Source organism: Sylvia atricapilla, chromosome 4, assembly GCF_009819655.1.
Source record: "Sylvia atricapilla isolate bSylAtr1 chromosome 4, bSylAtr1.pri, whole genome shotgun sequence".
Taxonomy (NCBI): Eukaryota; Metazoa; Chordata; class Aves; order Passeriformes; family Sylviidae; genus Sylvia; species Sylvia atricapilla.
Genome location: NC_089143.1, coordinates 44,682,945 through 44,704,716, shown reverse-complemented (window position 1 = coordinate 44,704,716; position 21,772 = coordinate 44,682,945). Strand labels below are relative to the sequence as shown.

General features: G+C 39.4%; 1 protein-coding gene across 2 annotated transcripts in view; it reads right to left on the bottom strand.

Annotated features, from left to right (window-relative positions):
- The window catches only part of GATB (glutamyl-tRNA amidotransferase subunit B), a 41,377-nt gene extending 22,926 nt beyond the window's left edge, over nucleotides 1-18,451 (bottom strand). Inside the window, exons 1-4 of one of the 2 annotated variants that reach the window (XM_066317723.1) lie at nucleotides 18,285-18,451; nucleotides 16,201-16,351; nucleotides 3,279-3,392; nucleotides 147-345 (exon numbers count right to left, since the gene is read on the bottom strand). In XM_066317723.1, coding sequence (XP_066173820.1) covers nucleotides 147-345; nucleotides 3,279-3,392; nucleotides 16,201-16,351; nucleotides 18,285-18,451 — 631 coding nt within the window. The remainder of the gene's footprint in view (nucleotides 1-146; nucleotides 346-3,278; nucleotides 3,393-16,200; nucleotides 16,352-18,284) is intronic. The other variant, XM_066317724.1, reaches the window with a different exon arrangement.
- Nucleotides 18,452-21,772: the final 3,321 nt, after the last annotated feature.

The window sequence follows — 21,772 nt, the reverse complement described above, 5'->3', positions numbered from 1 at the left end:
CAGTCATTTCAATAAATTATTTTTTCAAAGAGAGAGCCATAAAGCTGTTTTTATTTTTTTTTGCCTGTTTCTTGCCATCTCTTTATCTTTAAAGACCCATCTTAACCCAAAAGGAGGAGAAAAATAGTAAAATAATCCAAGCTCACCAGCCCTATTCAAGTCCACAAGGGTTTGGCACCTTGTGTCATCATGGAGACTTTTTCCACTGTCTTGCTCCAACTGAATTTGTTTAATCCTCACAGTTTTGGTCACCATCTGGCTCATCTTGTTGTCTATGCAGAGACTGTATGACAGACTTCCATTCACTGCAATAGGAACTCTTTGCTGAGTGATTTGATAGCCAGCCTGTCAACAAAATTAGCTTTATACTCAACTGAAACATTCACTTTTCAGAAAGCAGACCAAGTGCAAATATAATTGACTAAGAACAAAGCTGAAAATGCAACATCTTTCATAGTGACCTATACAAGAAGAGAGAATACATGCACATGTAAATTAAAAAGTTACTTTGCTTCTTTGGAAAAGAAGCAAGATAGAAGATGAGTTAGAATTCAACATAACTGTAAGAAGAAGCTGGAAGTCTGGAAAAAATATAAGGACTCCTCAATACAGATAAATATACGACACCATACTAATGCTGCAATAATCAATAATCAACTGCACAATCTCTTGCCAAGGATGACAAAATTCTCTGATACTGCTGAGGCAGGAACCGGACTGGAGAAGGTTCTTCCACACCTGTGGTCCCACAATCATGTTACATCTTGCTTGAAGGCAGTTACTGTACTTCCATCCCCAAGCTGGGGCTATAACTCATCCTCCCAACAGGCTGCATATCCCTCTCTGTCTGTTCCAAACTGTACTCATTAGAGGGGAGGAGAGGGAAGGGGTGGAGGTGTGGAAATGAAGAAAATGAGAAAGCTCTGTTTCATTAATGTAGCAATTCAAAAGACAAGACACCGCAACCCCACATAAGGCACACAGCTGATAAATGCCACCTCACGCCTGGGACTCCACTCAAAGGAGAAACTGCTGGCCACAGCCAGTGACAAGGTATTGGAATAACTGCAGTGATATAAAAATAGAGAAGTGAATCAATGACAGCTGAGGAGGGGTCCCCTTTGCTTCCTCCTCCCTCACCTGCCTATGGCACTAGTGGTGAAAATTAAAAACAGGTCTGCCAGACACAAAGTGTTTGGGAGGAGTATTTGCATATTTTGCAGAGACAATGAGCTTACTGTAAAATGTAGAGATGGTGAATTCCAGGGCACTGGAATGGAGAACAGTGGACTGGCCCTGTCAACACCACAATTTATATATGCAGTGAAGTGCATGACCTACTAGACATAATCATGGTAAGAAAAATAGAATAACTGACTCTCTGCAGCCTATGCTAATCACAGTCTCTTCTCATCTCCTGAAAGTTCTCATTAAAATCATTTTTTTAAGCCTGAAATATTGAATGACAATAAATAATATGAATCCCATTTCCTATCCAAAGCCCCATTTTCAGGAGTAACAATAATCCCATTGTCAAATGACCCTAAGAGCTGGATTTATCTGCTCTATTCAGCTCATTAGCCTAAACTCTGCATCTTATTACAGGGTTCCTGACTAGACTGTTCACTATGAAATGCAGGTCGGGCAGTTTATTGTCAGTGCTTAAACTGCAGAAGTCAGTCAGTAAAAAGCCAGAATTACATGTTTCAAGCTAATAAAACGTGTCAGCATCTCCCCGGACAAATCTCCATGCTTATGTGACCACAGGATCCTGCAATTCATGTCTCCAGAGTCCCACAGTTTCTTCCACCTCAACTGTTCTCTTGGACACACAGATGTGGATTCCTTCCCAGGACTACGTTCACCCAGATAGCTGCTATCAGTGGACTGTAACAGCAGACATCATGTGTAGAAGAATTTCAAGAGTCGTATTTATTTCCTGCTATTTCACTTTTTCCCCTTCAGGTCTTGAAATGGGCTTTAAGATAGTTCTACATGTTTAAAAAAAAAGTATTGCCAATTCAAACTGCTAAGGTTGCTTTTTACATTCCCAGCAGGCCACTGCACAGCTCCCAATAAAAGGGCCTCTTAGTGGCTTACAAATATTTGCAAAGTTATCCCCAGAAACCAAATCAAAATAATAGCAACTTCACAGAAGAGCCACAAGTTACCCACCTAGAAGAAAATAAACAGAAATCTCTTCTGAGATCCTGGTCTCCAGTAGACAACTATAATATAATTCTCTTTCTATGGTGGGGGGCAATTGTATTTGAAAATGTTTTGTGTAACTTCAAAATATTTTCAATGCCTGAACAAGAGTGGAAAAGAAAGTAATTTGGTTAATAATGCAGCACCTCTACAGATTCATCTGGGATCTGAGAGGTCTCCCACTCTGCTTCTCTGGATGTCTGAGACTCCTCACCTAAAGAGAGGATAAGCTAACATGCCTGGTCTTTCCCAAATAAAATAAATCCACATATTTTTATTTTAATGTCATCAGATCTTCACCCCAAAACCAAAGAAACTAAAAATGGCTTCCTCCCTTTGACAGAGTAGTGTTAAACTGAACATTCAGTATAAATAAGCTCATTCAAAAATAAGTTAAAAATTAGAAAGGTTTGATGTCATTAGAGAGAAAAAAAGGCTCAAACACTGCTGCATCCTGTAGCAAGGACAGAAGTTCTTACACTATTTCAATATTTATACATCCATATCAAATGCAGCAAAATACATCTGACTTCCAGTGGCACCTTCTACACAATATGAAATCTACCAACAAACCAAACTGGAAAGACTCAATTTCTCAGTTGTTTTGTTTTTTTCATTTATTGGAACCGGAACTGGGGAAGTTCTGAAGAGAAATTAAATATTTTTAGGTCCCTAAGCACACACAAAAAAGACACTACTGTGTTTCTCTCACTGGAGCCTGTGTTTGTTATACATTCACTTTAAATGAAGGACTTTTATCAGATTGCTTTTACCCAAGCAGATAATTAGTACGAAACACTAGGAATGGACAACTTTAGGGACAAAGCAGCTCCAGCTCCCAATCCAATTACATTAGGCTACTGGAATTGTGCAGCTAAGCAAGGAGTCAGCAATCAGAGCAATCATATTCAATCAGTGAGCACCAGGGCACAGCGCAGCATCCTGTTGGGGTGAGCAGAGCACTGACTGAAAAGAGAAAAAGCATCTCTGCACTCCTCCCCTACTGCCATCCAGACTCCAGACTTGTCCTTCCTCCAGCCCAGGAGGGACCAGCCATATTGCATACTTACAGGCAGGTCTGCATAGAAGTAGTGTTTTCTGTCAAACAAGGACTTCTTGTTTATGCTGCAGTTGAGAGCCAGGCCTGTCATCACTGCTGCCTCTACACATCTCCTGTTGAGAACCTAAGGAAACATGACACATGGTTTTGCTCAGATACTCAGTATGCTACAAATGTGTCTCCCACACACTGCCTTATAAGGAGCATATATTCAATTTCACTTGCCTTCAGTCACCATTAGATCTCTTTCTTTGTGTGGGTAGTTCTTATTCATCATTAAAGTTGCGGTAGCTATAAATCTGCAAAGCTTTAAGATGAAAAAACAAGCTATTCAGTCATTTTGTCATACCACATATGGAGGTGTGCACTGTTCTGGCTTGCTACTTTTGCAAACATTCAGTGCTTTTGAATCTTTGAGGGTACAAGAGACAAATCACAGCACATGATAACTGACTTGTAACCAGCTGTCAGCTCATACTGGGAATTTGAAACACAGGGGATTTGCACTAGGGACTGCAGTGCCATTACTGTAGAACACTTCAGAACACCTATAACCCCAGAACCACGGTGAATTGATGAGTATCTACACATTCCATAGATTTTTAACACTTTGCTTAACCAGGATGAAATGATGCACACTGACATCTTTGCCAAAACAGAACCAAAAGATAGCAATTGATCCCATGGCTACAAGTATACATGTTTCCAGCACCCAAGAAACCCATGTCATTAAGGGTTTTGCAGAATGACATGTGATCTAAAGATCCAGCAAGGTCTTCACAAAGAAATAGAGGATGTAAATGCAGTTTGACACCATGGACTCATCATTTTCAGCACTACACCCATCCATCTCCTCAGCAGGGTCAGGATCCAGAGAAAGATAATTTCGCTCCAAAAACTACTGACAAATGATGGTTTTTTTCAGATGTGCTCTCATTAATTTAACAGTTCGTTTAACTAACATCAAATGGATGGAACTGAACAGGAAAAAAGACTGAATTTGTCTTAGTACAATTCTGACATGCTCACACTTATAGCATTTTGAAACAGGAACAGAACTTTATCCATCTTGTTCTGCACTGTACAGCTGCCAAGAAGTCTATTTCCAGCAGGACCATTAAAGGAGCACATTATGTAAAAGAATGTACATGACTTCATCTGCATTGACCAGAACATAAAAGACTTAAATAATGTTTTCTTCCATGTTTCTGACAGTATTTGCTTTTTATATTCTCCAGGCTGATTTCTGAAAACATATTAAGCAGCTGTACACTTCCCATCATCCCACATCTTCAGCCAGAAAATGAATCTATTTTACTCATTTAGTTTTTAAAAATCAAAATAGTAAGAGGGGATATGGACAACTTTTCATGTAACAAAAACTTCAAAATTGCTTTTACAGAAAAGAAATTAAATATTTAAGACATTTAACAAGGGAACTTTCAGATCTTTAGTGCAGCTATATATGGCTAACTAGAACACATCATCTGTTCAGGCATATTTTACTTATTAAAAAATTTAAGAGATACATAAAGCAAATTCTAGACAAGAAAAAAATAAAGAACAATCTCCCTTTGAAATACCAATCCACAGCAAAATGCACGAAATTAGTCCTGACTCTAATCTAAAGAAAATTGGTAACTATAAAATACTAATTTATTTTAGTAGCATAGCTGCAGTTCATTATATAGTAGATGCTCCTGTTTTCAATAATTAAATGCTTCCAGACAGTACAGACACTTTTTTTTACAGTTTAAGGAATTCTGTAACAGTGGTAGTCAAATTGTTCAATGTTTAAAATATTTTAATATATCTTCATATATCTAAATACACAAGGAAATTTCCTCTGACTAAAGCCTTATGGCACAATCCTGTTCAGCTTTACAAATTAGTGAGAACCTTGCCAGTTAGTCCTTTAAAAACTGGCCATCAGAAACCCACTAAGCCTCCGTAAGGACTGGTAGACTCAGAACAGCACTGCTTCAAAGCAGTGAATCATATCTTGCTACAATTCCTGACGGTGCAGGGGTTGTGACTGACTGCAATCAGTGAACAAGACAAACCCCAACTCCCGAGTCACAATCAGTGAAAGCTTCACAGCACTTCACTGCTCTTCAATTTTTACTTCAAACAGGCTAGTGTGTATCTTACTCATTGTCCTAAGGGATAGCACTGCTTTGAGGTGAAAGAAAGAATCCCCACATATATACTACTTAAACCAGAGAGAATCTTGCTCTACTGCTGATGAAACATTTTGACGGCTCTGGGGAAAAACTGGCGTAAAAACATGAAGTATTGATTATTTTTTATGTAGTATTACTAAGCATTTAGATGACTCTGATGTGTATGTGTCCCCAGTGTACTGGATCACAGTAGCCAAATCATTGTACATGCACCATTACTCACTCAACTTCCCGTGCTATTCCTTCACCCATCTCAGAGCTGAGAGAAGGCCTTGCAAAGCAGATCCTCCCTGCTATGGCATACTGAGATGGCTACCCTGCCAGTCTGCTTCCTCTGCCCTGTGTGCCTTTAAAAAAACAACCCAAACCCAATCAGATCACCCTCTTCTTCAAAAATCAAAACTTATCTAATACTGCTTCACCTCTGAAGTGAGTTTTACTACCCAGTGCCATGACCAAGGCTGTAAGCACAAAGCAGAATTGTTTAAGCAAACCACTACCTTTCCTTCAAACAAGCCTTGCTTTTCAAATAATCTGCAGTGATGAACATCAATTCAGTATGTGAAACTTCCCATACTAATGACCTAGAGTAAGTCCTCCAGCTTGTTTATGCAGTAAGCTGTTATTAAGTTGACAGCTTTGACTAGCACCAAAGATTTAAATTACTGGCTTGAACTGACAAGCTGCCTGTCCGCTATGCTAGCGAAGTGCTGGCCTTGAAAGCAAGCTGTGTAGTTTCCTGAAGTAGCTATGGACAAAACACAATAGTCTATAAAGACTTCTTCAGTAGTTCTGCTCTTCTAAATCAGAAGCATCCCTCCTAGCATTTGAAGAAAATCCCAGAGAGCTATTACAAAAGGAAATGTAAATTGTTTGTATTGGAAACTCACAAAAAACCTTAACAATGGCATCACAACACCAGCACCATTTCCCTTGTAGCTACGGTCTCCTGCTACAGCACCATGGTAACTGAGCACTAAGGGAATGAAAGAACAGTCCCACCAAGATCTCTCTGCTACTTGTCTATTCTTTACATCTAGACCACAAGTGGACAGACTCCTTTTAAAAATTTATCTTTTTCCACAAGTTCAGTTTAGTCAAGACCTTAGTTTTAAATACAATATTCAATAGCTATTCAAAACTATGCACAGTACCTTCAACAGCACAAATTCCCACCAAAATCAATTTTCTAACATCTTTTTCTTAAACAGGTTTAGTCCTTAAATTAATATATTAAAGAAAATCGGCACCCTTTTACATAACGTAAAGATATATGTTTCTACATTTAGTAAATTACCATGTTTAGATTTTAAAGACGGTAGGTGTGCAGCTTCTTGTTTTGCTAATGAGTATTACATAGGATAATTGAGGGGGGAGAAAAGAAACATCTAAATAACTCTCCTGGAAAAAGTTTATTTTTGTTACTTTTTACAAAAAACCAATAATCTCTGCAATAAGATTTGCACTCAGGAAGCCTATCTTACGTAAGAAAATATTCCTTGTAATGAAAACAGTAAAATCAAAATAATTCCCCAGAAATTTGTGAAGTTTTTGATTCTAGGTCACACATTTTAATAAAGTAGATTCAATATTCACTGGTTATCTTAAGACCTTCAATCCTACTTAAAATCATGAAAAAATCAGCATTAATCATATTACCTACAGGACTGTTTATCTAAGAAACATTTAATTTTAGCTCCTTTCCATTCAAAATAATATCTGAAAGAAGTAGTAGTACAACATACTCAGCCAGCTCTCTGTAGACCAGACACTAATCTTTAGAAGCCTCAACAGATATATCTCATCACATTTTCAAGTACTCCTATTTCATCTCACTCTGATTTTTATTTGCTTCTTCTAATGGATATACTCAGTCTTACTATTCTAGCTGTGTTAAAAGTACCAAATTGCTGCAATATATGGTTCTTTGAAGTACAATCATAAGTTAAACTTCAAAATAGAACACCCTTATATGTACTTAGTCCCAGTGTAATTGTGGCTGTTCAGTCTGACACTCTAGATGACTACTTACTGCTCTGCAGCATTCTGCCTTGGCATCCTCCCACACACAGAGAAGGGACCAAGTGGAGCTATGCATGTACAGAACGTACATGCACTAAATCAACAGCTGACCACTTCCCAAATTTACTTCAACAGGTTACAATCAGACTCCATCCCCACAAAGCATGCAATAAAAATTTAAAAATCAAGACAATTTAAGTCCTGTCATTTGTTAGGTGTTCAAAGAGCCCACGTTCCAAAACCTGAGGAATCAAATTTCAGAGAAAATTTTAAAAGCCTCAGTTTAGTGTCCTGTTCTCTTAGTCCATCATGCTACTTCATAGCACGTTTGCTGCCCCAGTATGAGCATTATGTTCTTTTCCCTAAGGAAAGGGGCAAGACAGAAGTGGAAGAAGCACCAGACATTTTAAATTGAGATCTTAGCTTCATTAAAAGAGATTCCAGCTTAAGAGAACAAAACGGCAACTCAGAACCTGAAACAACAAAGACAATGAGGGGCATTAAACATACATAATGCACTTTGTAACTTTACCTTTCCATAGTCTGGCACCAAAGCTATACACTGCTCTACAAAACACATTATTGCTAACCTTGTCTAGTGGCAAAGTTGGCTTGTGGTGATGCAGCACACACTGATTCCAGTCATATCTAAAAACCAGGCAGTTCTGCCATCAAGAAGTACCCAGCTCCTAAACACACTACTTCAGGTCCACTCAGCAGAACAAGAGGGCACACTTTCTCAAAGCTGAGGAGCTAGGCTGAAAGCTTGTGTCACAAGGCTCAGGATGGAGGAAGCACCTTCCAGTGTCACTGATGACCAGAAAAATGCAGCAGCAGTAGGGAGAAATGCTGACCCCTGGGAGCAAGAAAAAATGGAAAGTAACACAAGATAGAAGATATTTCAAAAATGACAGACTTGAAGGTTTCTCAGCCCAATAGGAGTTGCTAGAAGAAACACAGAAGGAAAATCCATTCAGACCACTGTATAGGCAAAGCGCTCAGTGGTCTCAATAGAATAAATTTGTTTTCAGGAAAGCAGCTAATTCAGATCATATCTTTGATCCCATCAGCAGCATCTAAAAACAAATAAAATTCTACCCTGCAGAACCAGTTTCAAGGAGAACCCACAGAGAAGACAGGACAATGCAACGGTGGTACAGCGGTTCATGAAATTCATAACCAAATGCTGTGGTTATGAGTGTTTCCATAAAGAAGTCCAGGACTTCTCTAACATCCATGCTCTCCTTGTTGACATTAGTCTTCAGCATCTGCCACATGGTGTTTTTTGACCTGTCCTAAGGATGCTCCCTCTCTCATGCCAGCTGGAATTTAAACCACTGCTAATGCTATCTGATCCAAGGCATGTTTAGTGCAGAAAGATCCAGTGATAATATTTCACTGCTGCTGGAAGTAGGGGACTGAGCAACGGCTAAAACTTGAGTTACAGACTATGATCAAATCCAAAGACAGTAAGATGTTTAATGAGAATCATCTCAAACCTTTCTTCCTACACTGAGTTCCAGAAAAAAAAAATAAACTTTTGAATGTGAATATCATCTGCCTTCTTCAACATAAACATTTATGTTTAGCTTAATTTCTTAAATGAAGACACTCAGAGCATATAGGACAAAAGAGTCTGTAAACCAACTCCTACCCTGTTTCTCCTTGCAGATAGTCCTTTGCTCATAGGCTTGCTGAGAGCCAGCTCTGTGGTTTTCTGAGTTGTAAATTCTGATCTTTGATACCCATTTACTGTCATTTTCTATTATTTCTAGGTCTTGGCTATCTGGCCTCTGCTCCTTCTTGCAATTTTTGTGTGTCTGAGAGCCCACACTAAACACACACTAAACTCTCAGCCCTTTGCTCCGACTCCCTGATTCCTTTTTTCTCTGACAGCTGTCTCCCAAAACATGCTTATTTCTTCTCAGCCATCCTTCCCTGCAGGCCGACCCAGATCTCTTAAGAGAGCACAATATGCAAATCAGGAGTAAGGAAGAAGGGGGCTTTTACACACAGATAAAAGATTATACTAATTCGGGAAAGCAATAGGCAACATAATGCAACAAGTCTTGCAAAGAGCTATTAAGAAATTATTTGAGGGAAATTGCAAGAGAGTAAAAGGAAATTATTTGTTTTTAACTAAGTTGTTCTGCAAGAACAGAATCAGCAAAGACTAATTTCCTTTAAATAACATTCTTACCTTGTTTTACCTAAGCAGTGACCCCAAAACTCTATCTCCCATGGCTTCCCCATCTTCTCCTCATTTCATCAAACATCCCAAAATGAGTATAAAGTGTCACAAGTATCTGAAGAGGAGCACCCCCAAAAAAGCTGAGATCAGTGGGGAGACTAAATTGATAATTTCTTCTTCATAGGCTTGCTAATATATTCATAACAACCCTCTAGAAGCCTAAAATTTTATTGAGGAAAATTTGGCTGAACTTGGCAGCAAAATTGCAAAACAAGCATTTCTGTATAGAAAACAATCATCCTTGTGGCAAAATCTGCATATGTAACTAGTAAACATCACTTGCAGAAGTTTACATAATCTTCTCAAAATCAAATAGAGTCATATTTAAGGTGACAAGGTGACTGATAATCAGAGAGAACACAAAGAAATTAATTTTACCCCAGAAACCAATTACAGCCTAATTGAGCCAAGATAAGTTTCAAACAAAACACAAAAACCTGACAGTTATGCAACATTACTCACCAGACAGCTAACCATGAAGATAACAAAGACCCAGTCTACAATTATCTTTCATTACTGTCGGACAATGCTTCCCTAAACACCTTTTAATGAAAAACTCTTCAAAGAAACAATTGCTAAGAAGAAGAATGAAGCAGCAAGAGGTCTGTTTGCAAAGTTAAAATGCTAAGAAATTGGTAGAATCGTGAAACTTGCTTAAGAGAGCACTGCTTACATAAACATATATACAACATACCACCTTGGATTTCCTCAAATGGAGTCACCTGGAACCAGACTGTCTACATACTGTGAGAAAACGAAATCAAATCAAAAACTTAAGGATGCCAGAACACCTATAGTGACTGATAATAGAGGTAATAGAAATTTGCAACAATAAAACCCCTCTCAGGTCCAACTTAAAGAAATTCCCATCCCACTGAGAAAAGCTACTGCAAAAAGCTAATTTGCATTTCAGCAGCAATATCCAAATTAATTCAGAAAGGGGGGGACATTGCTATGTCATGCAGTGGTTGTGCTGTCCAAAAGTGTCAAAGATGGCAGAATAACTGCAGTAAATAGGACTGTGTGAAAGAAAGGAAACATGATACTGCCAGCCCCTGCTGCCCCACTAAGTAGAAAAATACCTGTATAAAACAGAAAGTAAAGCGATTAAAAATGTACAACACAAAATGAAGTAAGAGAAAATACACAGGTAACATCACTGATGCACTGAAGGATCTACTGAAATAGGTGGTAACAAGATGTTGTATCAAAACTTAATGCCATTCTAAATGGCAAGTTTGCATTAGTCACAGGGACCCATTTAGGGGTGAACAGTAAAGCCAACAAGAACAGAGAGCTCAACACTTACTGAGGTGCTAAGGAAACAGCCCAACCTGAATTGTTAGCCTTGACAAAAAGATGAAAACACCCAGAATGAGGGTCAGAAATACTCACAAATATATGAGACATAACAAAAAGTGAGAGAAAATGTTACAAGAGACTCCTTCAAGAGAGGAGCAACAAATGTCACAAAACACTTCAATAGACAAGAGCAGACATGTCTCCAGAAAAAATGGCCTTAGTATTATATAAAGTTGAGCTAAGCAAGTGCAGCAATGGAGGAAATATAACATTTCTCAGATGCCAGTGAAGGAGTTTGGTTCTAGAGGTAACCCTGAGGATGTGAATGATGCTATGGAACACAAAGAAGTAGAATGAGAAATAACCTACACCACAACCAAGTCCTGAAAGACACCTGAAACCAGCACTTGATAATCTTTCAAAGGCCTTTTCTGACCAGTACAACAGCTTTGAACTGATTAACAGTTTGAAATTATGTAGGCAGGCTTTAACTCACCATGAACTTGGACATTCAAGAGTCTATGAACCACAAATCCTCAGGGAGCAATGGTTTAAAAGCCTAATTCACTCCTTTAATATTTTTCTAAATTATTTAGGATTTTCTGCATAGAAAATTTTTGGACTGCAAGCCCAGCAAGCTGGGACTGTGTGAGCAAGAAAAGTCTCTCAAGCACTGACTATTCAATGCATGTTGCAAACCCAAATATTATCCGGAAATAAAGGACTGCAACAGAAAGGTAGCACCAAATTCTATTAAAAAAAAAAAAAAAAAAAAAAAAAAAAAAGTCCTCTTTTCTTTTTTTCTCCTAAGTACAATTACTACAGTTTTAGTGAAATAAGTAATGAGGAGTTTGAATGAACCATAGGTAAATAGTTTAAAACAAGCATGAACTCACTTTTTTCATTAGGCATTGCCACTGATCTATTTTTAAAGCAGAGGTCATGGTTACAAAAACCTAGCCATCATATGGTTTCAAAGAAAAGAAGAAAATGTATGTAATGGAAGTTAAAAAATATCTATACAATGATCAGAAGATTATTCAGTTCTCCATGAAAAGTGCACACAATTAAAACTACAGTTATCAGAAGTCAAGCTAAGAAGCAGGCCTTTTTTTTTCAAAACAAAGTAGTACAAGAAGAGAGTAAATTCACATGCACGCCAGCAGAAATGTCAAAACAAAACTGAAATCACAAGTTGGTAAAGCAGCTGTTGCAATCACCAGATTTAACAGGCACAGGATATATATTTAAAAAAAATCTAGTTTTAAGCTGTAAAGTATAAATTCTGGTTTCAAATGCTGTTTCTGTTCCAGTATGAATAGCTGACAGACAGATCCACCAAAATCTCACACAAGCCTCCCAGAGCCTTTGAAAGCAAATGCATCAGATAAATCCTGTATATTCTGATGAATAGTAGATGTTATTCAAGTCTGGTAATCCATCACCCAAAACATCTGGGAAAAGCACTGGGTACCTGCCACTGCCAAGAAGAGATGGAAACACCCTCTATAATCCCAAACTGGGTATCAGCCCTGTCTCATGCCTGGGCAGCCCCCTCAGCAGCCCAGCACTGCACAGCAACACTGCTCCAGGTGCTCTCAGCGACTGCCAGTGCTGGGCTGGCTGCTGCCAGCTTCCGACACGCCCGAGCCTGGAGCTGAAGGTGCCAGAGGTGCAATGCCAGAAGGAACAAGGGCTGAGAGCTGCTCTGGCACTGCTCTCTTCCATGAAAAGGAGTGATCTGGTTGCCCCAAGTGTATCTGTAAAGTCTGCTGTAAAAAAAAGATAAAACAGATGCTGTTCACACTAAGAGGAGAATGAAATTCAAACGCATGGGAAGACATAAAAAAATTTGAAATATTTAAGACTGTAGGGCTAATATCAATTCAAATCTTATTAATTTAAACTTTGGTTATGTAAATCCCAGATTATTTCTTTATATACTTGCCTACAAAGGATTGCCTACAATAGGATCATGGTTTCACTTCAGTCATGCAGGAGAGAAACGTAAAATGTACGACAAGAACTAAGCACTGACAAAAAGGTTTCAGCCTTTAGCTGCTAGATCTACTATCTTATTTCTGTGGCTGAGCTATAATTAACTTTTAGTCAGCCACCTTCATCATGAAAATAGATAATAATGAATTCTTTTTCTGTGAGCCCAGTTTTTGCTTTAAAAACCTTTCTAAAGCCCCTCAGAATTTTCAGAGGCTAAATCAGATTGGGAGGGCAACCACTTTTATGGACCCTCAGAAGAATTTTAGTCAAGTAGTCTAATGCACTACTTGCTACCATGTATAGAATAGGTTTTCTGAAGATACCAAGCCAAGACCATTGCCAAGTCCATTCACAAGGTAAAAAACCCCAGGCTTTTGCAAATTTCATTCCACAAAATGAAATGTATGTAGTCAGATGTAGGCCCAAACTGTCAGTGGACAAGGAATTGGCTGGATGGTGGAACTGAAAGAGCTGTGGTCATCTGTTCAATATCTAAGTGGAGACCAGTGACAACTGGTGTGAAGCAGTCTTGGCTGGGACCAGAGCTGTTTAATATCTTTGTCTGTGACAGGGACAGTGGGACTTGCTTGTAGCTGTCTCTCAGAGGCACTTTATGAGAACAACACAGTGAAAAAAATGGCCATGCCACTTCCACTGTGATGAGCCTCCCAAGGCCTACTTGCAGCAGAAGCATAAAATAAGCTGTATTAACCTTACAGGAAGCAAATATAAAAAGGAAAGCAGGAGGAGGGCTAAACACATTCTTCTAGTTTCACCTCTCCTGTCTAGAGCACAGCAAAAGCTCACACCAACACTTGCTGTGACCCAGAAATGCACAACAACCTGAAAAGCTCCCTTCAGCACCATAATTTCTGGTCCCACTGTGAAGGAGCAAATACTAGGACAGCTCTCCATCACAACCATCTCGTTGTCATACAGTAAATTTAAATCCCTGTGATGCTGAAATCTGTCCCTATAGCTCTCCAGTTAAAACAGCAGTCATTCTCTTCTAGAGACAGCACAACTACTGTGTCAAAACTTTGCTGCTATTTCTTTCATTTAACAAAATGGAGCCCAAAGGAAAGGCCAAATATTTTTCTTCTAAGTAGTCTTATTAGGCAATAACCTAACATTTATTAAAATGGCTTTGGTTTAGTTTGGTTTTATTCTACAAATACTCTGAACTTTCAAAAATGACCTTCCATCTTTCAAAATTCACCAAAATCCAATTCTGCTTCAGATACCATTGCCATGTACAAATTTACACATAGAAAACAAGCCCATCTGATTCCAGAACAAATGCTGGTCTCTCAGCAGCAGCAGGTACAATGGGAAAATAAAGCTACAACTACTGGATTGGATTTTATGTAACATTCTGACATGCAGGAACATGTATTTTGTAACATCCACTTTCAACTCTATTTTCACCAGTACTACAGCAAGAAAAATCTTTCTTCTCTTTGTCTAGATAAAAGCATCTAGTAGCACCTAACACAGCATCACTGGTTTAAAATTAACCTAACCATTCTGCAGTTGTTTTCTCTACCAAAGCCCACATGTACTGGTGTCTTCTTATGAAGGTCATACCAAGCTTCATTTTAAAGCCTCATTAATAAAGAAAAAAGACACACACACATACACTGCACCCTTGATAAACAGTAACGTACAGAAAAATTAAACTCCTCATGAATACCCATTTTGATGAGTATGAATACTCATTTTTTGTTCAATCAAGAACAGCTTTTCTACTAGACTGAAGAGAAGCTTTACACAATTTAAGAGAATTTCTGTGCATTAACAGGTTAAGCAGAAGGTCCAAATCCAGAATCTTGAACTCTTATAGATTTACTAACCTAGCCCTGCCCCCAAATGAAAGGAACTAATTTTCATTCTTTAAGTCTAGCTAGACTCTTCTAAAACCTAATTACTGCAAAAGATTTCCATTATCTCCACGAAGTTTTCAGAATTTCCACATAGTTAGATCTAATACTCAGCTCTGAACTGTCACTGCAACCAGAGAGAAGTCCCAATTTTATCTGCATCTAAACTTCACTTCCTCAGTTTTCAATACCTCTGCAAATACAGAAATAAAAATAAAATAATAATAACGACATAAATTTTCTTTCTAAGGATCATGACATATATGAAGACCCTAGAAATCCAGCCACAAATTAGTTCTCAATTTTAGATTACCTGAGGTTGTTTTATGGTGATGAAAAGCTTCAGCTAGATTTAAAAACACATTTCTGTAACTGGAATTCAAAACTGCACTTAAATGAATATAGTCAGTGAAATGTTTCTGCTTTAAATAATTAGACCCCATTACAATCTCTGCAAAGTTGCTGCATGTGGGCAATGCTAAGTCTATTAAATATTTATTTTCACTGTATTGTAAGAGCTTATGTTAAAATTTTTTTAACTTTTATTTTTATATTAAACTTGTTAGACACTCAGAAAATTCTACAACAGCACTGTCATAGCCATCATGGTTATAATTAAGCTGTGAATTCAAACACTTATTAAGTTTTCACTAATAAACCTTATTGCTAAGTGCTAGCTAGTTATTCTGACCTATTAATCCCCAATGTCTCACACAAATTACTTTTTTTTAACAATTGCATTGCTCTGGAAATAGGAATGGTTGACACTTTCCTAAACTGAAGACTTTCTACTCAGGATGCAAAATAACTCCTCAGTGAGACATTCCAAATGGCAAATGACAGCTACATAAACAAACATATGGCAAAACAACATCAAATAGCCACTCAGAGATCTAAGATGTTCTTCTCTCACTGGGCTTTAGGCATCTCTCCTATTTAAGGAATTTCCTGTGTGGCATACTAACCAAACACACCCACTCTGGCCTCAAAGAAATACCACAATCCATTCACTATGTTGAAGAGACACTCCTGATTTTGGTTCTTTGCAGGGGATATAAAGTATCTGAGGCAATAACTCAGATTAGCAGTTATTAGGAGTTATAATAAGGAGTGAGGAAATTGAAAAGAAACAATCCTAGGCATCTCATGTTATGAAACAAACAGAAAACAGAAAAGTAAGGAAAAGTTGTCATATATATGACTTCAGTAAAATCCTGGGAAGAATAAAATATTAGAAACATTTGCAAAGTTGTCTGACATTAATCCTGACATAAATGAAATTGCAGTTTAACTTACGGGTAAAGTTCCTGGTAAGGAGGCATCAAAGAAAGATACCAAAGAGTTGGGAGGTGCTGCAAACTGGACTTGGGAACCAGAGAAGAGTTTTGAATTGGAACTGATCTGTGCATGAATTTCCAGACCCACAACTGGTATCCACGGAGCAATGCTGAAAAGGAAAGAGGAGAAGGGAGAAACAATTTAAATATAGATGACATTAAAAAAAAATGAAACCCTAGAAACAGAAGAATTAAGAATGCTGATTTATTTAAAAAAAATTAAATTGTAATTGTAAAAGCATTGTAAACAATGTTGCAAAAGCATCTACACTGCAATGGGAAAAGCTGTGCTGTGATATTGGAGAACAGAGCCTATGGGGACTATATGGTACAGTTCATTATATGCAAAAAAGAATGTCATAAAAATGTAATGGTTTAAAACTTTTAACTTTTCCTTATGCGAGAAATCTCAGAGAAATTAATGAGGCACACTTGCACGCTGGATGAACCCTAATTTGGTGCCTCGTGAAAATCCCCAAATCATCATAAATATGAATTACTTCTCAGGTAGTTTGATAAATCTCCAACAGACAGGTGGCATAATAAATTATGTATTCTCTGTCAGATAGATACTTGCATGCTGGGAAAGGTGGCTCTCCAGAGCAGCTTTAGTAGAATATTAGCATAAACATTAGTAATCTGGTAATAGAGAAATCATCATTTCAACTAGAGAGCTACTGTTCTCTGAATGTATTCCACAGAATAAAGCTTCTCCACATCATCTAAAAAGTAATTGCAATTCTCACATCCATAACCTTTATATGGACAAGCGATAAAGGTCACCTCTACAGTATGAATTGCTTGACAGTTTCTGTAAGTAATTATCTGGCCTTGTACAAATGAACTGGCACAAATAATATTTCACTGATGAAATCACATTTCTGTGGCAGAATACTTCAGCAGTACAAGTACCCAGATAGACAGAGATAAGCAAGCTGTGGAAAAACATCAAACAAATACATCAAGTACTGCGTTCCTTCCGAAGGTGAACATGCTACATTGCCAAGATTTTAGTTCTCCAGCTGCCCTCCAACAGCTGAGGACATCCTACAAACACTGAACTAGTGATGCAGGTGCCACTTATACAGATGCTTTAGGAAGAAGAATATTATCATGAAAGATTAAGGTTCAGTTGCTTAAAGAAGCCAGTACATTTTCTTTCACTGAAATAGTATTATTTTCAACTGATCATACAAACGCTTTAAGGTTTAGGAAATAATGTGGGCTTTCTTTTACATTTTGGAGGCAAATTTATTCTATCGTTTCCTGTATCCTTCAGAAATGCCTTTCTGTCATATCATGGCATTAAAAATTACACCAGGCTTTGCTTAGTAAGTGTGTTGGCTTACACTCAGAGAAAAAGGTACGTGCACCAGTTAGTCCTTCAATCCTAACAACATTGATGAGGCACCTGGAGCTTCTTGCCGTGTTTGTTTAAGGACTACGCTTATCTGTGTCTCTAAAGAATCAGGAGCACACTTCTGCCGCTGTCTGCACAAATTTCTTGAAGTGATCAGCTCTGCAAAAGCTCGTGGGACACCAGAGAACAGGAGAACCCGTTCAGGCGAACTCAACCTTCAGCTGCAGCAGAAATAAAACGCCGTGTTTCAGGCACACTGCCCAAATCTCACAATACTCCACTGGAAGAGAAAGCCTCTTTTAGACTAGAATGACCCTCGAAAGCACGCTGCTGAAAGCTGGTGCAGCCCTCGCTGTTCATTCCCGGCACACGTGAGCGCTCTGGCCCCCGAGCTGCGGGCTCTTATCGCAGCCGAGCGTGTCACAGGGTCACGGCCCCGCTGCCGCGGCAATTACCGCTCTGGGGAGGGCTGCGAGACAAACGCCAGCTGAGCAGGCGCTGCCAGGGAGCTGTGCATGCCTCACACCGCTCAGGAGCCGAATTTACACCGGGCCCCGTTCCTGCGGCCGCCGCTGCCGTGCCCAAGCCCGGAGCCCCAGACCCGGCTCCGCCCCGAGGGCGGGATGCCCCAGGGCAGCACGGCCTTCACCGGCCGCTCTCCCCGCGCCGTCCCGGCACCGTACCCGCTCTTCCCCGCCGGCACCGCCCCGCCTCTCTTGTTACAGGCGACAGCCCTCTCCCCGCGGGGGAAAGGACCGGGTCCGGGCCCCGGCCGCCCCGCGCCGCACTGCCGTGCCCGGCGCCAGACCTCGCCGCACCCCCGCGCCGCCATGGCTGCCGCGGCCGCCATTGCCCCGCCAGCGGCTAGCGGGCGCCCGCAGCGGCCCCTGGGAAATGCAGTCCGGGCTGGCAGCGCGGAGCCGCGGCAGTACGGGCGGACTACAACTCCCATCAGGCCGTTCGCCGTGGCGCGGGCTCCGCCTCGCCGGCGGGATCTGGGTCCGCGGGCGCTGTGCTTCCCGCGGGAATGCTGAGGCGGGGGATAGCCATCGCTGCTCGGCTGTTTGAAACGCATTCGGTGGCTCAGGTTCTCCAAGCGCGTTGTATGTGAATTTCTTCTGGGCTCACGTCGACACGAAAGCAGCTGCTGTTTTATCGGCGGCCGTTTGCAAGCCTTGGGCGTCAAATGATGCAGTGCCACGCGGTTGACATGTTGGAGCGTAACTTGTCATAGGTAGAGCAGCGAGGTTCAGTCTCGGCGGGGCCTGGAGATGTTCTGTGGGAATAAAGAGACTTATCCAGGGCATCTGCAAACGTCTTTAATGTTTTTGTAGTTACATAACATATTGCACAGATAGCGGAATTAATGACAGTCCATCCCAAGGCACAGGCGAGTGAAACTCAAAGGGGAATGAACATGAGCTGTTGTTGCTTATGTCATCTGTGCAGTATGTCAGTGACTGCCAGCAGAAGCTGGTCAGTCACACATCAGTGAGGCTGATTTCCTCCACCAGAGGACAGCGGTGCACACAGGCACTTCAAAGTTTCTTGGAACCTTTACAACCTCTTGTCTTCCCAAGATCCACTATGAGATGCTGAATGGTTCAGAATCATGCAGAAGATAATTTCCTCAAGTAAGAAAATGTCTTATAAACAATGTTTCGTAGCACTGATTTTCTGATACGTTTATATCTTAAATAAATTACCTGGAAGTGCTGTATAAGAAGAACCATTTGAGAAATCCCTTCAGCAGACACTGATCTGTAGGTACTTGTGCAGTATGTCTTGTTTTAATTAGTTTGTCACATTTCATTTTCTTGGGATATATTCTGCCCTTATACAACGAAGAATGACCAATAAAAAATTCCTTTCCAATAGAGAAGAACTAACCACAGGTTGTCTTGTACATGTTGTGGAGATGGAAAGAACATTGGAGTTGCCTTTTTCCTTCTCTCCTGTAGGAAATTTCTTCACATGAGGTGTAGCCCTGGTTCCTGCCTGAGACGTTTTGGTTTTCTGAAATTCCTTTCCCAGGGAGTTTTCTGTAAACAAGAGACATGTTTTTGTAACAGCACATTTGTTTACATATTTTCCCTAGGAGAGACTTCTTCTTAATGTCCCTCTGGTCTGACCAAGGTAATTGAAGAAGTTTGTCTTCTTACCACCAATTGAATTGGTCTGCGTAGAATGGTATAAAAGAACAGACACATCCCAAGAATAAAGAAGTCATTTTTCAGCCTTCTGAAGTCGGAGTCTTTGTGTTGTAGCGTACAACAGCATCAATGAGGTAAACTAATGTAAAGTCCGTATAGTCGTTTTTAAGTGAATAAAGTATTTAGGAACTTTTGATAATTCTGATTTAAAGAAAACCCTGTTGTCATTTGGACTTAGCAGGGGCCTGTGCAATGTCTTGTGATGAGAAATGCTTTTCAGACTGAAGCTTTAGTACATGGTTTTTATTTCTGCAACAAATTTATTCTCTTTACAATTGTCCTCCATGAACTCTGGATTTAGTTATTATTTGATACTATGTAGGGATTGGCAGGTCATTTCAACCCAGCTGTCTGGATAGGTTCTAAATATAGCTCTGAGGTATTTCTGCTGGTGTAAAAATGGTAAATTTCAGATTATTTGACTTTCTTTTAAGCCTGTTATCCTGATGTAATAGAAGATTTCATAAATAGTCGCTAAGAAGTTAAAACCTAATAAATATTAAAACCATGTTACTTAAAGCCTTACTCTGCCTTGATTGCACAGACTTATGCCCTTTGTGCATATTATTTAGAAGGAAGTAGACAGCTCAAAAGGATTGAAATCCATCCCAAACAATTCCTCTGGAACTTTTAGCTGTATTAGGTGTTATCTTACAGAGAGAGGAAGGCTGGAAAGTGCCATTGTTTGTGATTTAAATTGTCTCTATGTTATTTTAATTCCATTCTCAGAAAAAAATCCCACTAGAAGAACCTTTGCAGTCTTTTGCCAGTAACTGAGTAGGTAATAAATGAAAGCCCACACATCCACATAAAGGAAGCTGGTCAATCACAGGCAGTAATTGCCTTTCCCAGCAGTTTACTTTGAGGTGGGAAAGGCTACATATTTATTCCTTACTGCAGTGTGTTTATAGATCATGCTGTGGTTTGGAATAGGAAAATAGCACTGCATAAAAATTCGGTACTATGTAGACTCATGTCTTAGAGAGGGTAGACCCAGGGGACAGTTTGCTCTGAGTCTCTTGTTACTGGAATTTAACCAAAATCTCAGAGGGAATTGGAATTTTTTAGAGAACAAAAATCCAACAGCATATAATTTAAGTCATAAACAAGCAGTTTATCCCATTTATTTGAAAGAATATCCGTCTGAAATTTAGTTTCAAGGGTCTGAGCTCTAAAATCTGTTTTCTTGCAAGTCATACTTACCACGCATACTTACTCCTTTAGTGGACTGTGAGGTCTCCTTTTGGTATAGCAGGGAATGGGATATTCAGACTGGGGTGTCAGATACTTCACAGGTTGCCTACAGTGTCTTATTTCAGCATGTGAAAAAAGGAAGAGACAGTAATCTGCTAGATTTTGAAGCAGCAGTTGTGACTTTTGGAAGAGTAGATCCATAGTCTATCAAAAAATCAGACATTGGCCTACAGGGAAGAATAATAAAGTAGATTGCTAGTTTTGGAAGCAAACTATGGTACGGGATATTTTCAAACTTTTTTCAACCTTCTAGGCCCCTAGGATCAGCTGTATACCTTTTAAGCATTTTTTTTTTCTCTGTGGGTATAAAGAGAGAAATTTTCTTTTTTTCCTGCAAGCTTGAACTAATAGTGACAATAAACTGTTTCAGTCTGGAACGTGGATTCAACTTGTCTATCTACCAGTAATGGGAGATGACAAATACAAAAATCTGTCCTTGATCTTGAGGACTGGGAAAGGATATTTCTGTTGACCACAGGAAAGAGTATTTAAAATAGGGACCTCATAGAGCTGCCTTGTATGATCTGCTGACCATGTGTGTATGCATGTATGCAGTGATAGACTGGGTAATATAAATGGCCTTGTGGTTTGAGGGTTCTTGTATAAATGTGCTACCAATTTCCTAATTGGGATGTAGTGCCATTTTATTTTATTTACCAAAACTGTTATAACTCACAGGTTGAAAAATAAGGGCCAGACTTGGG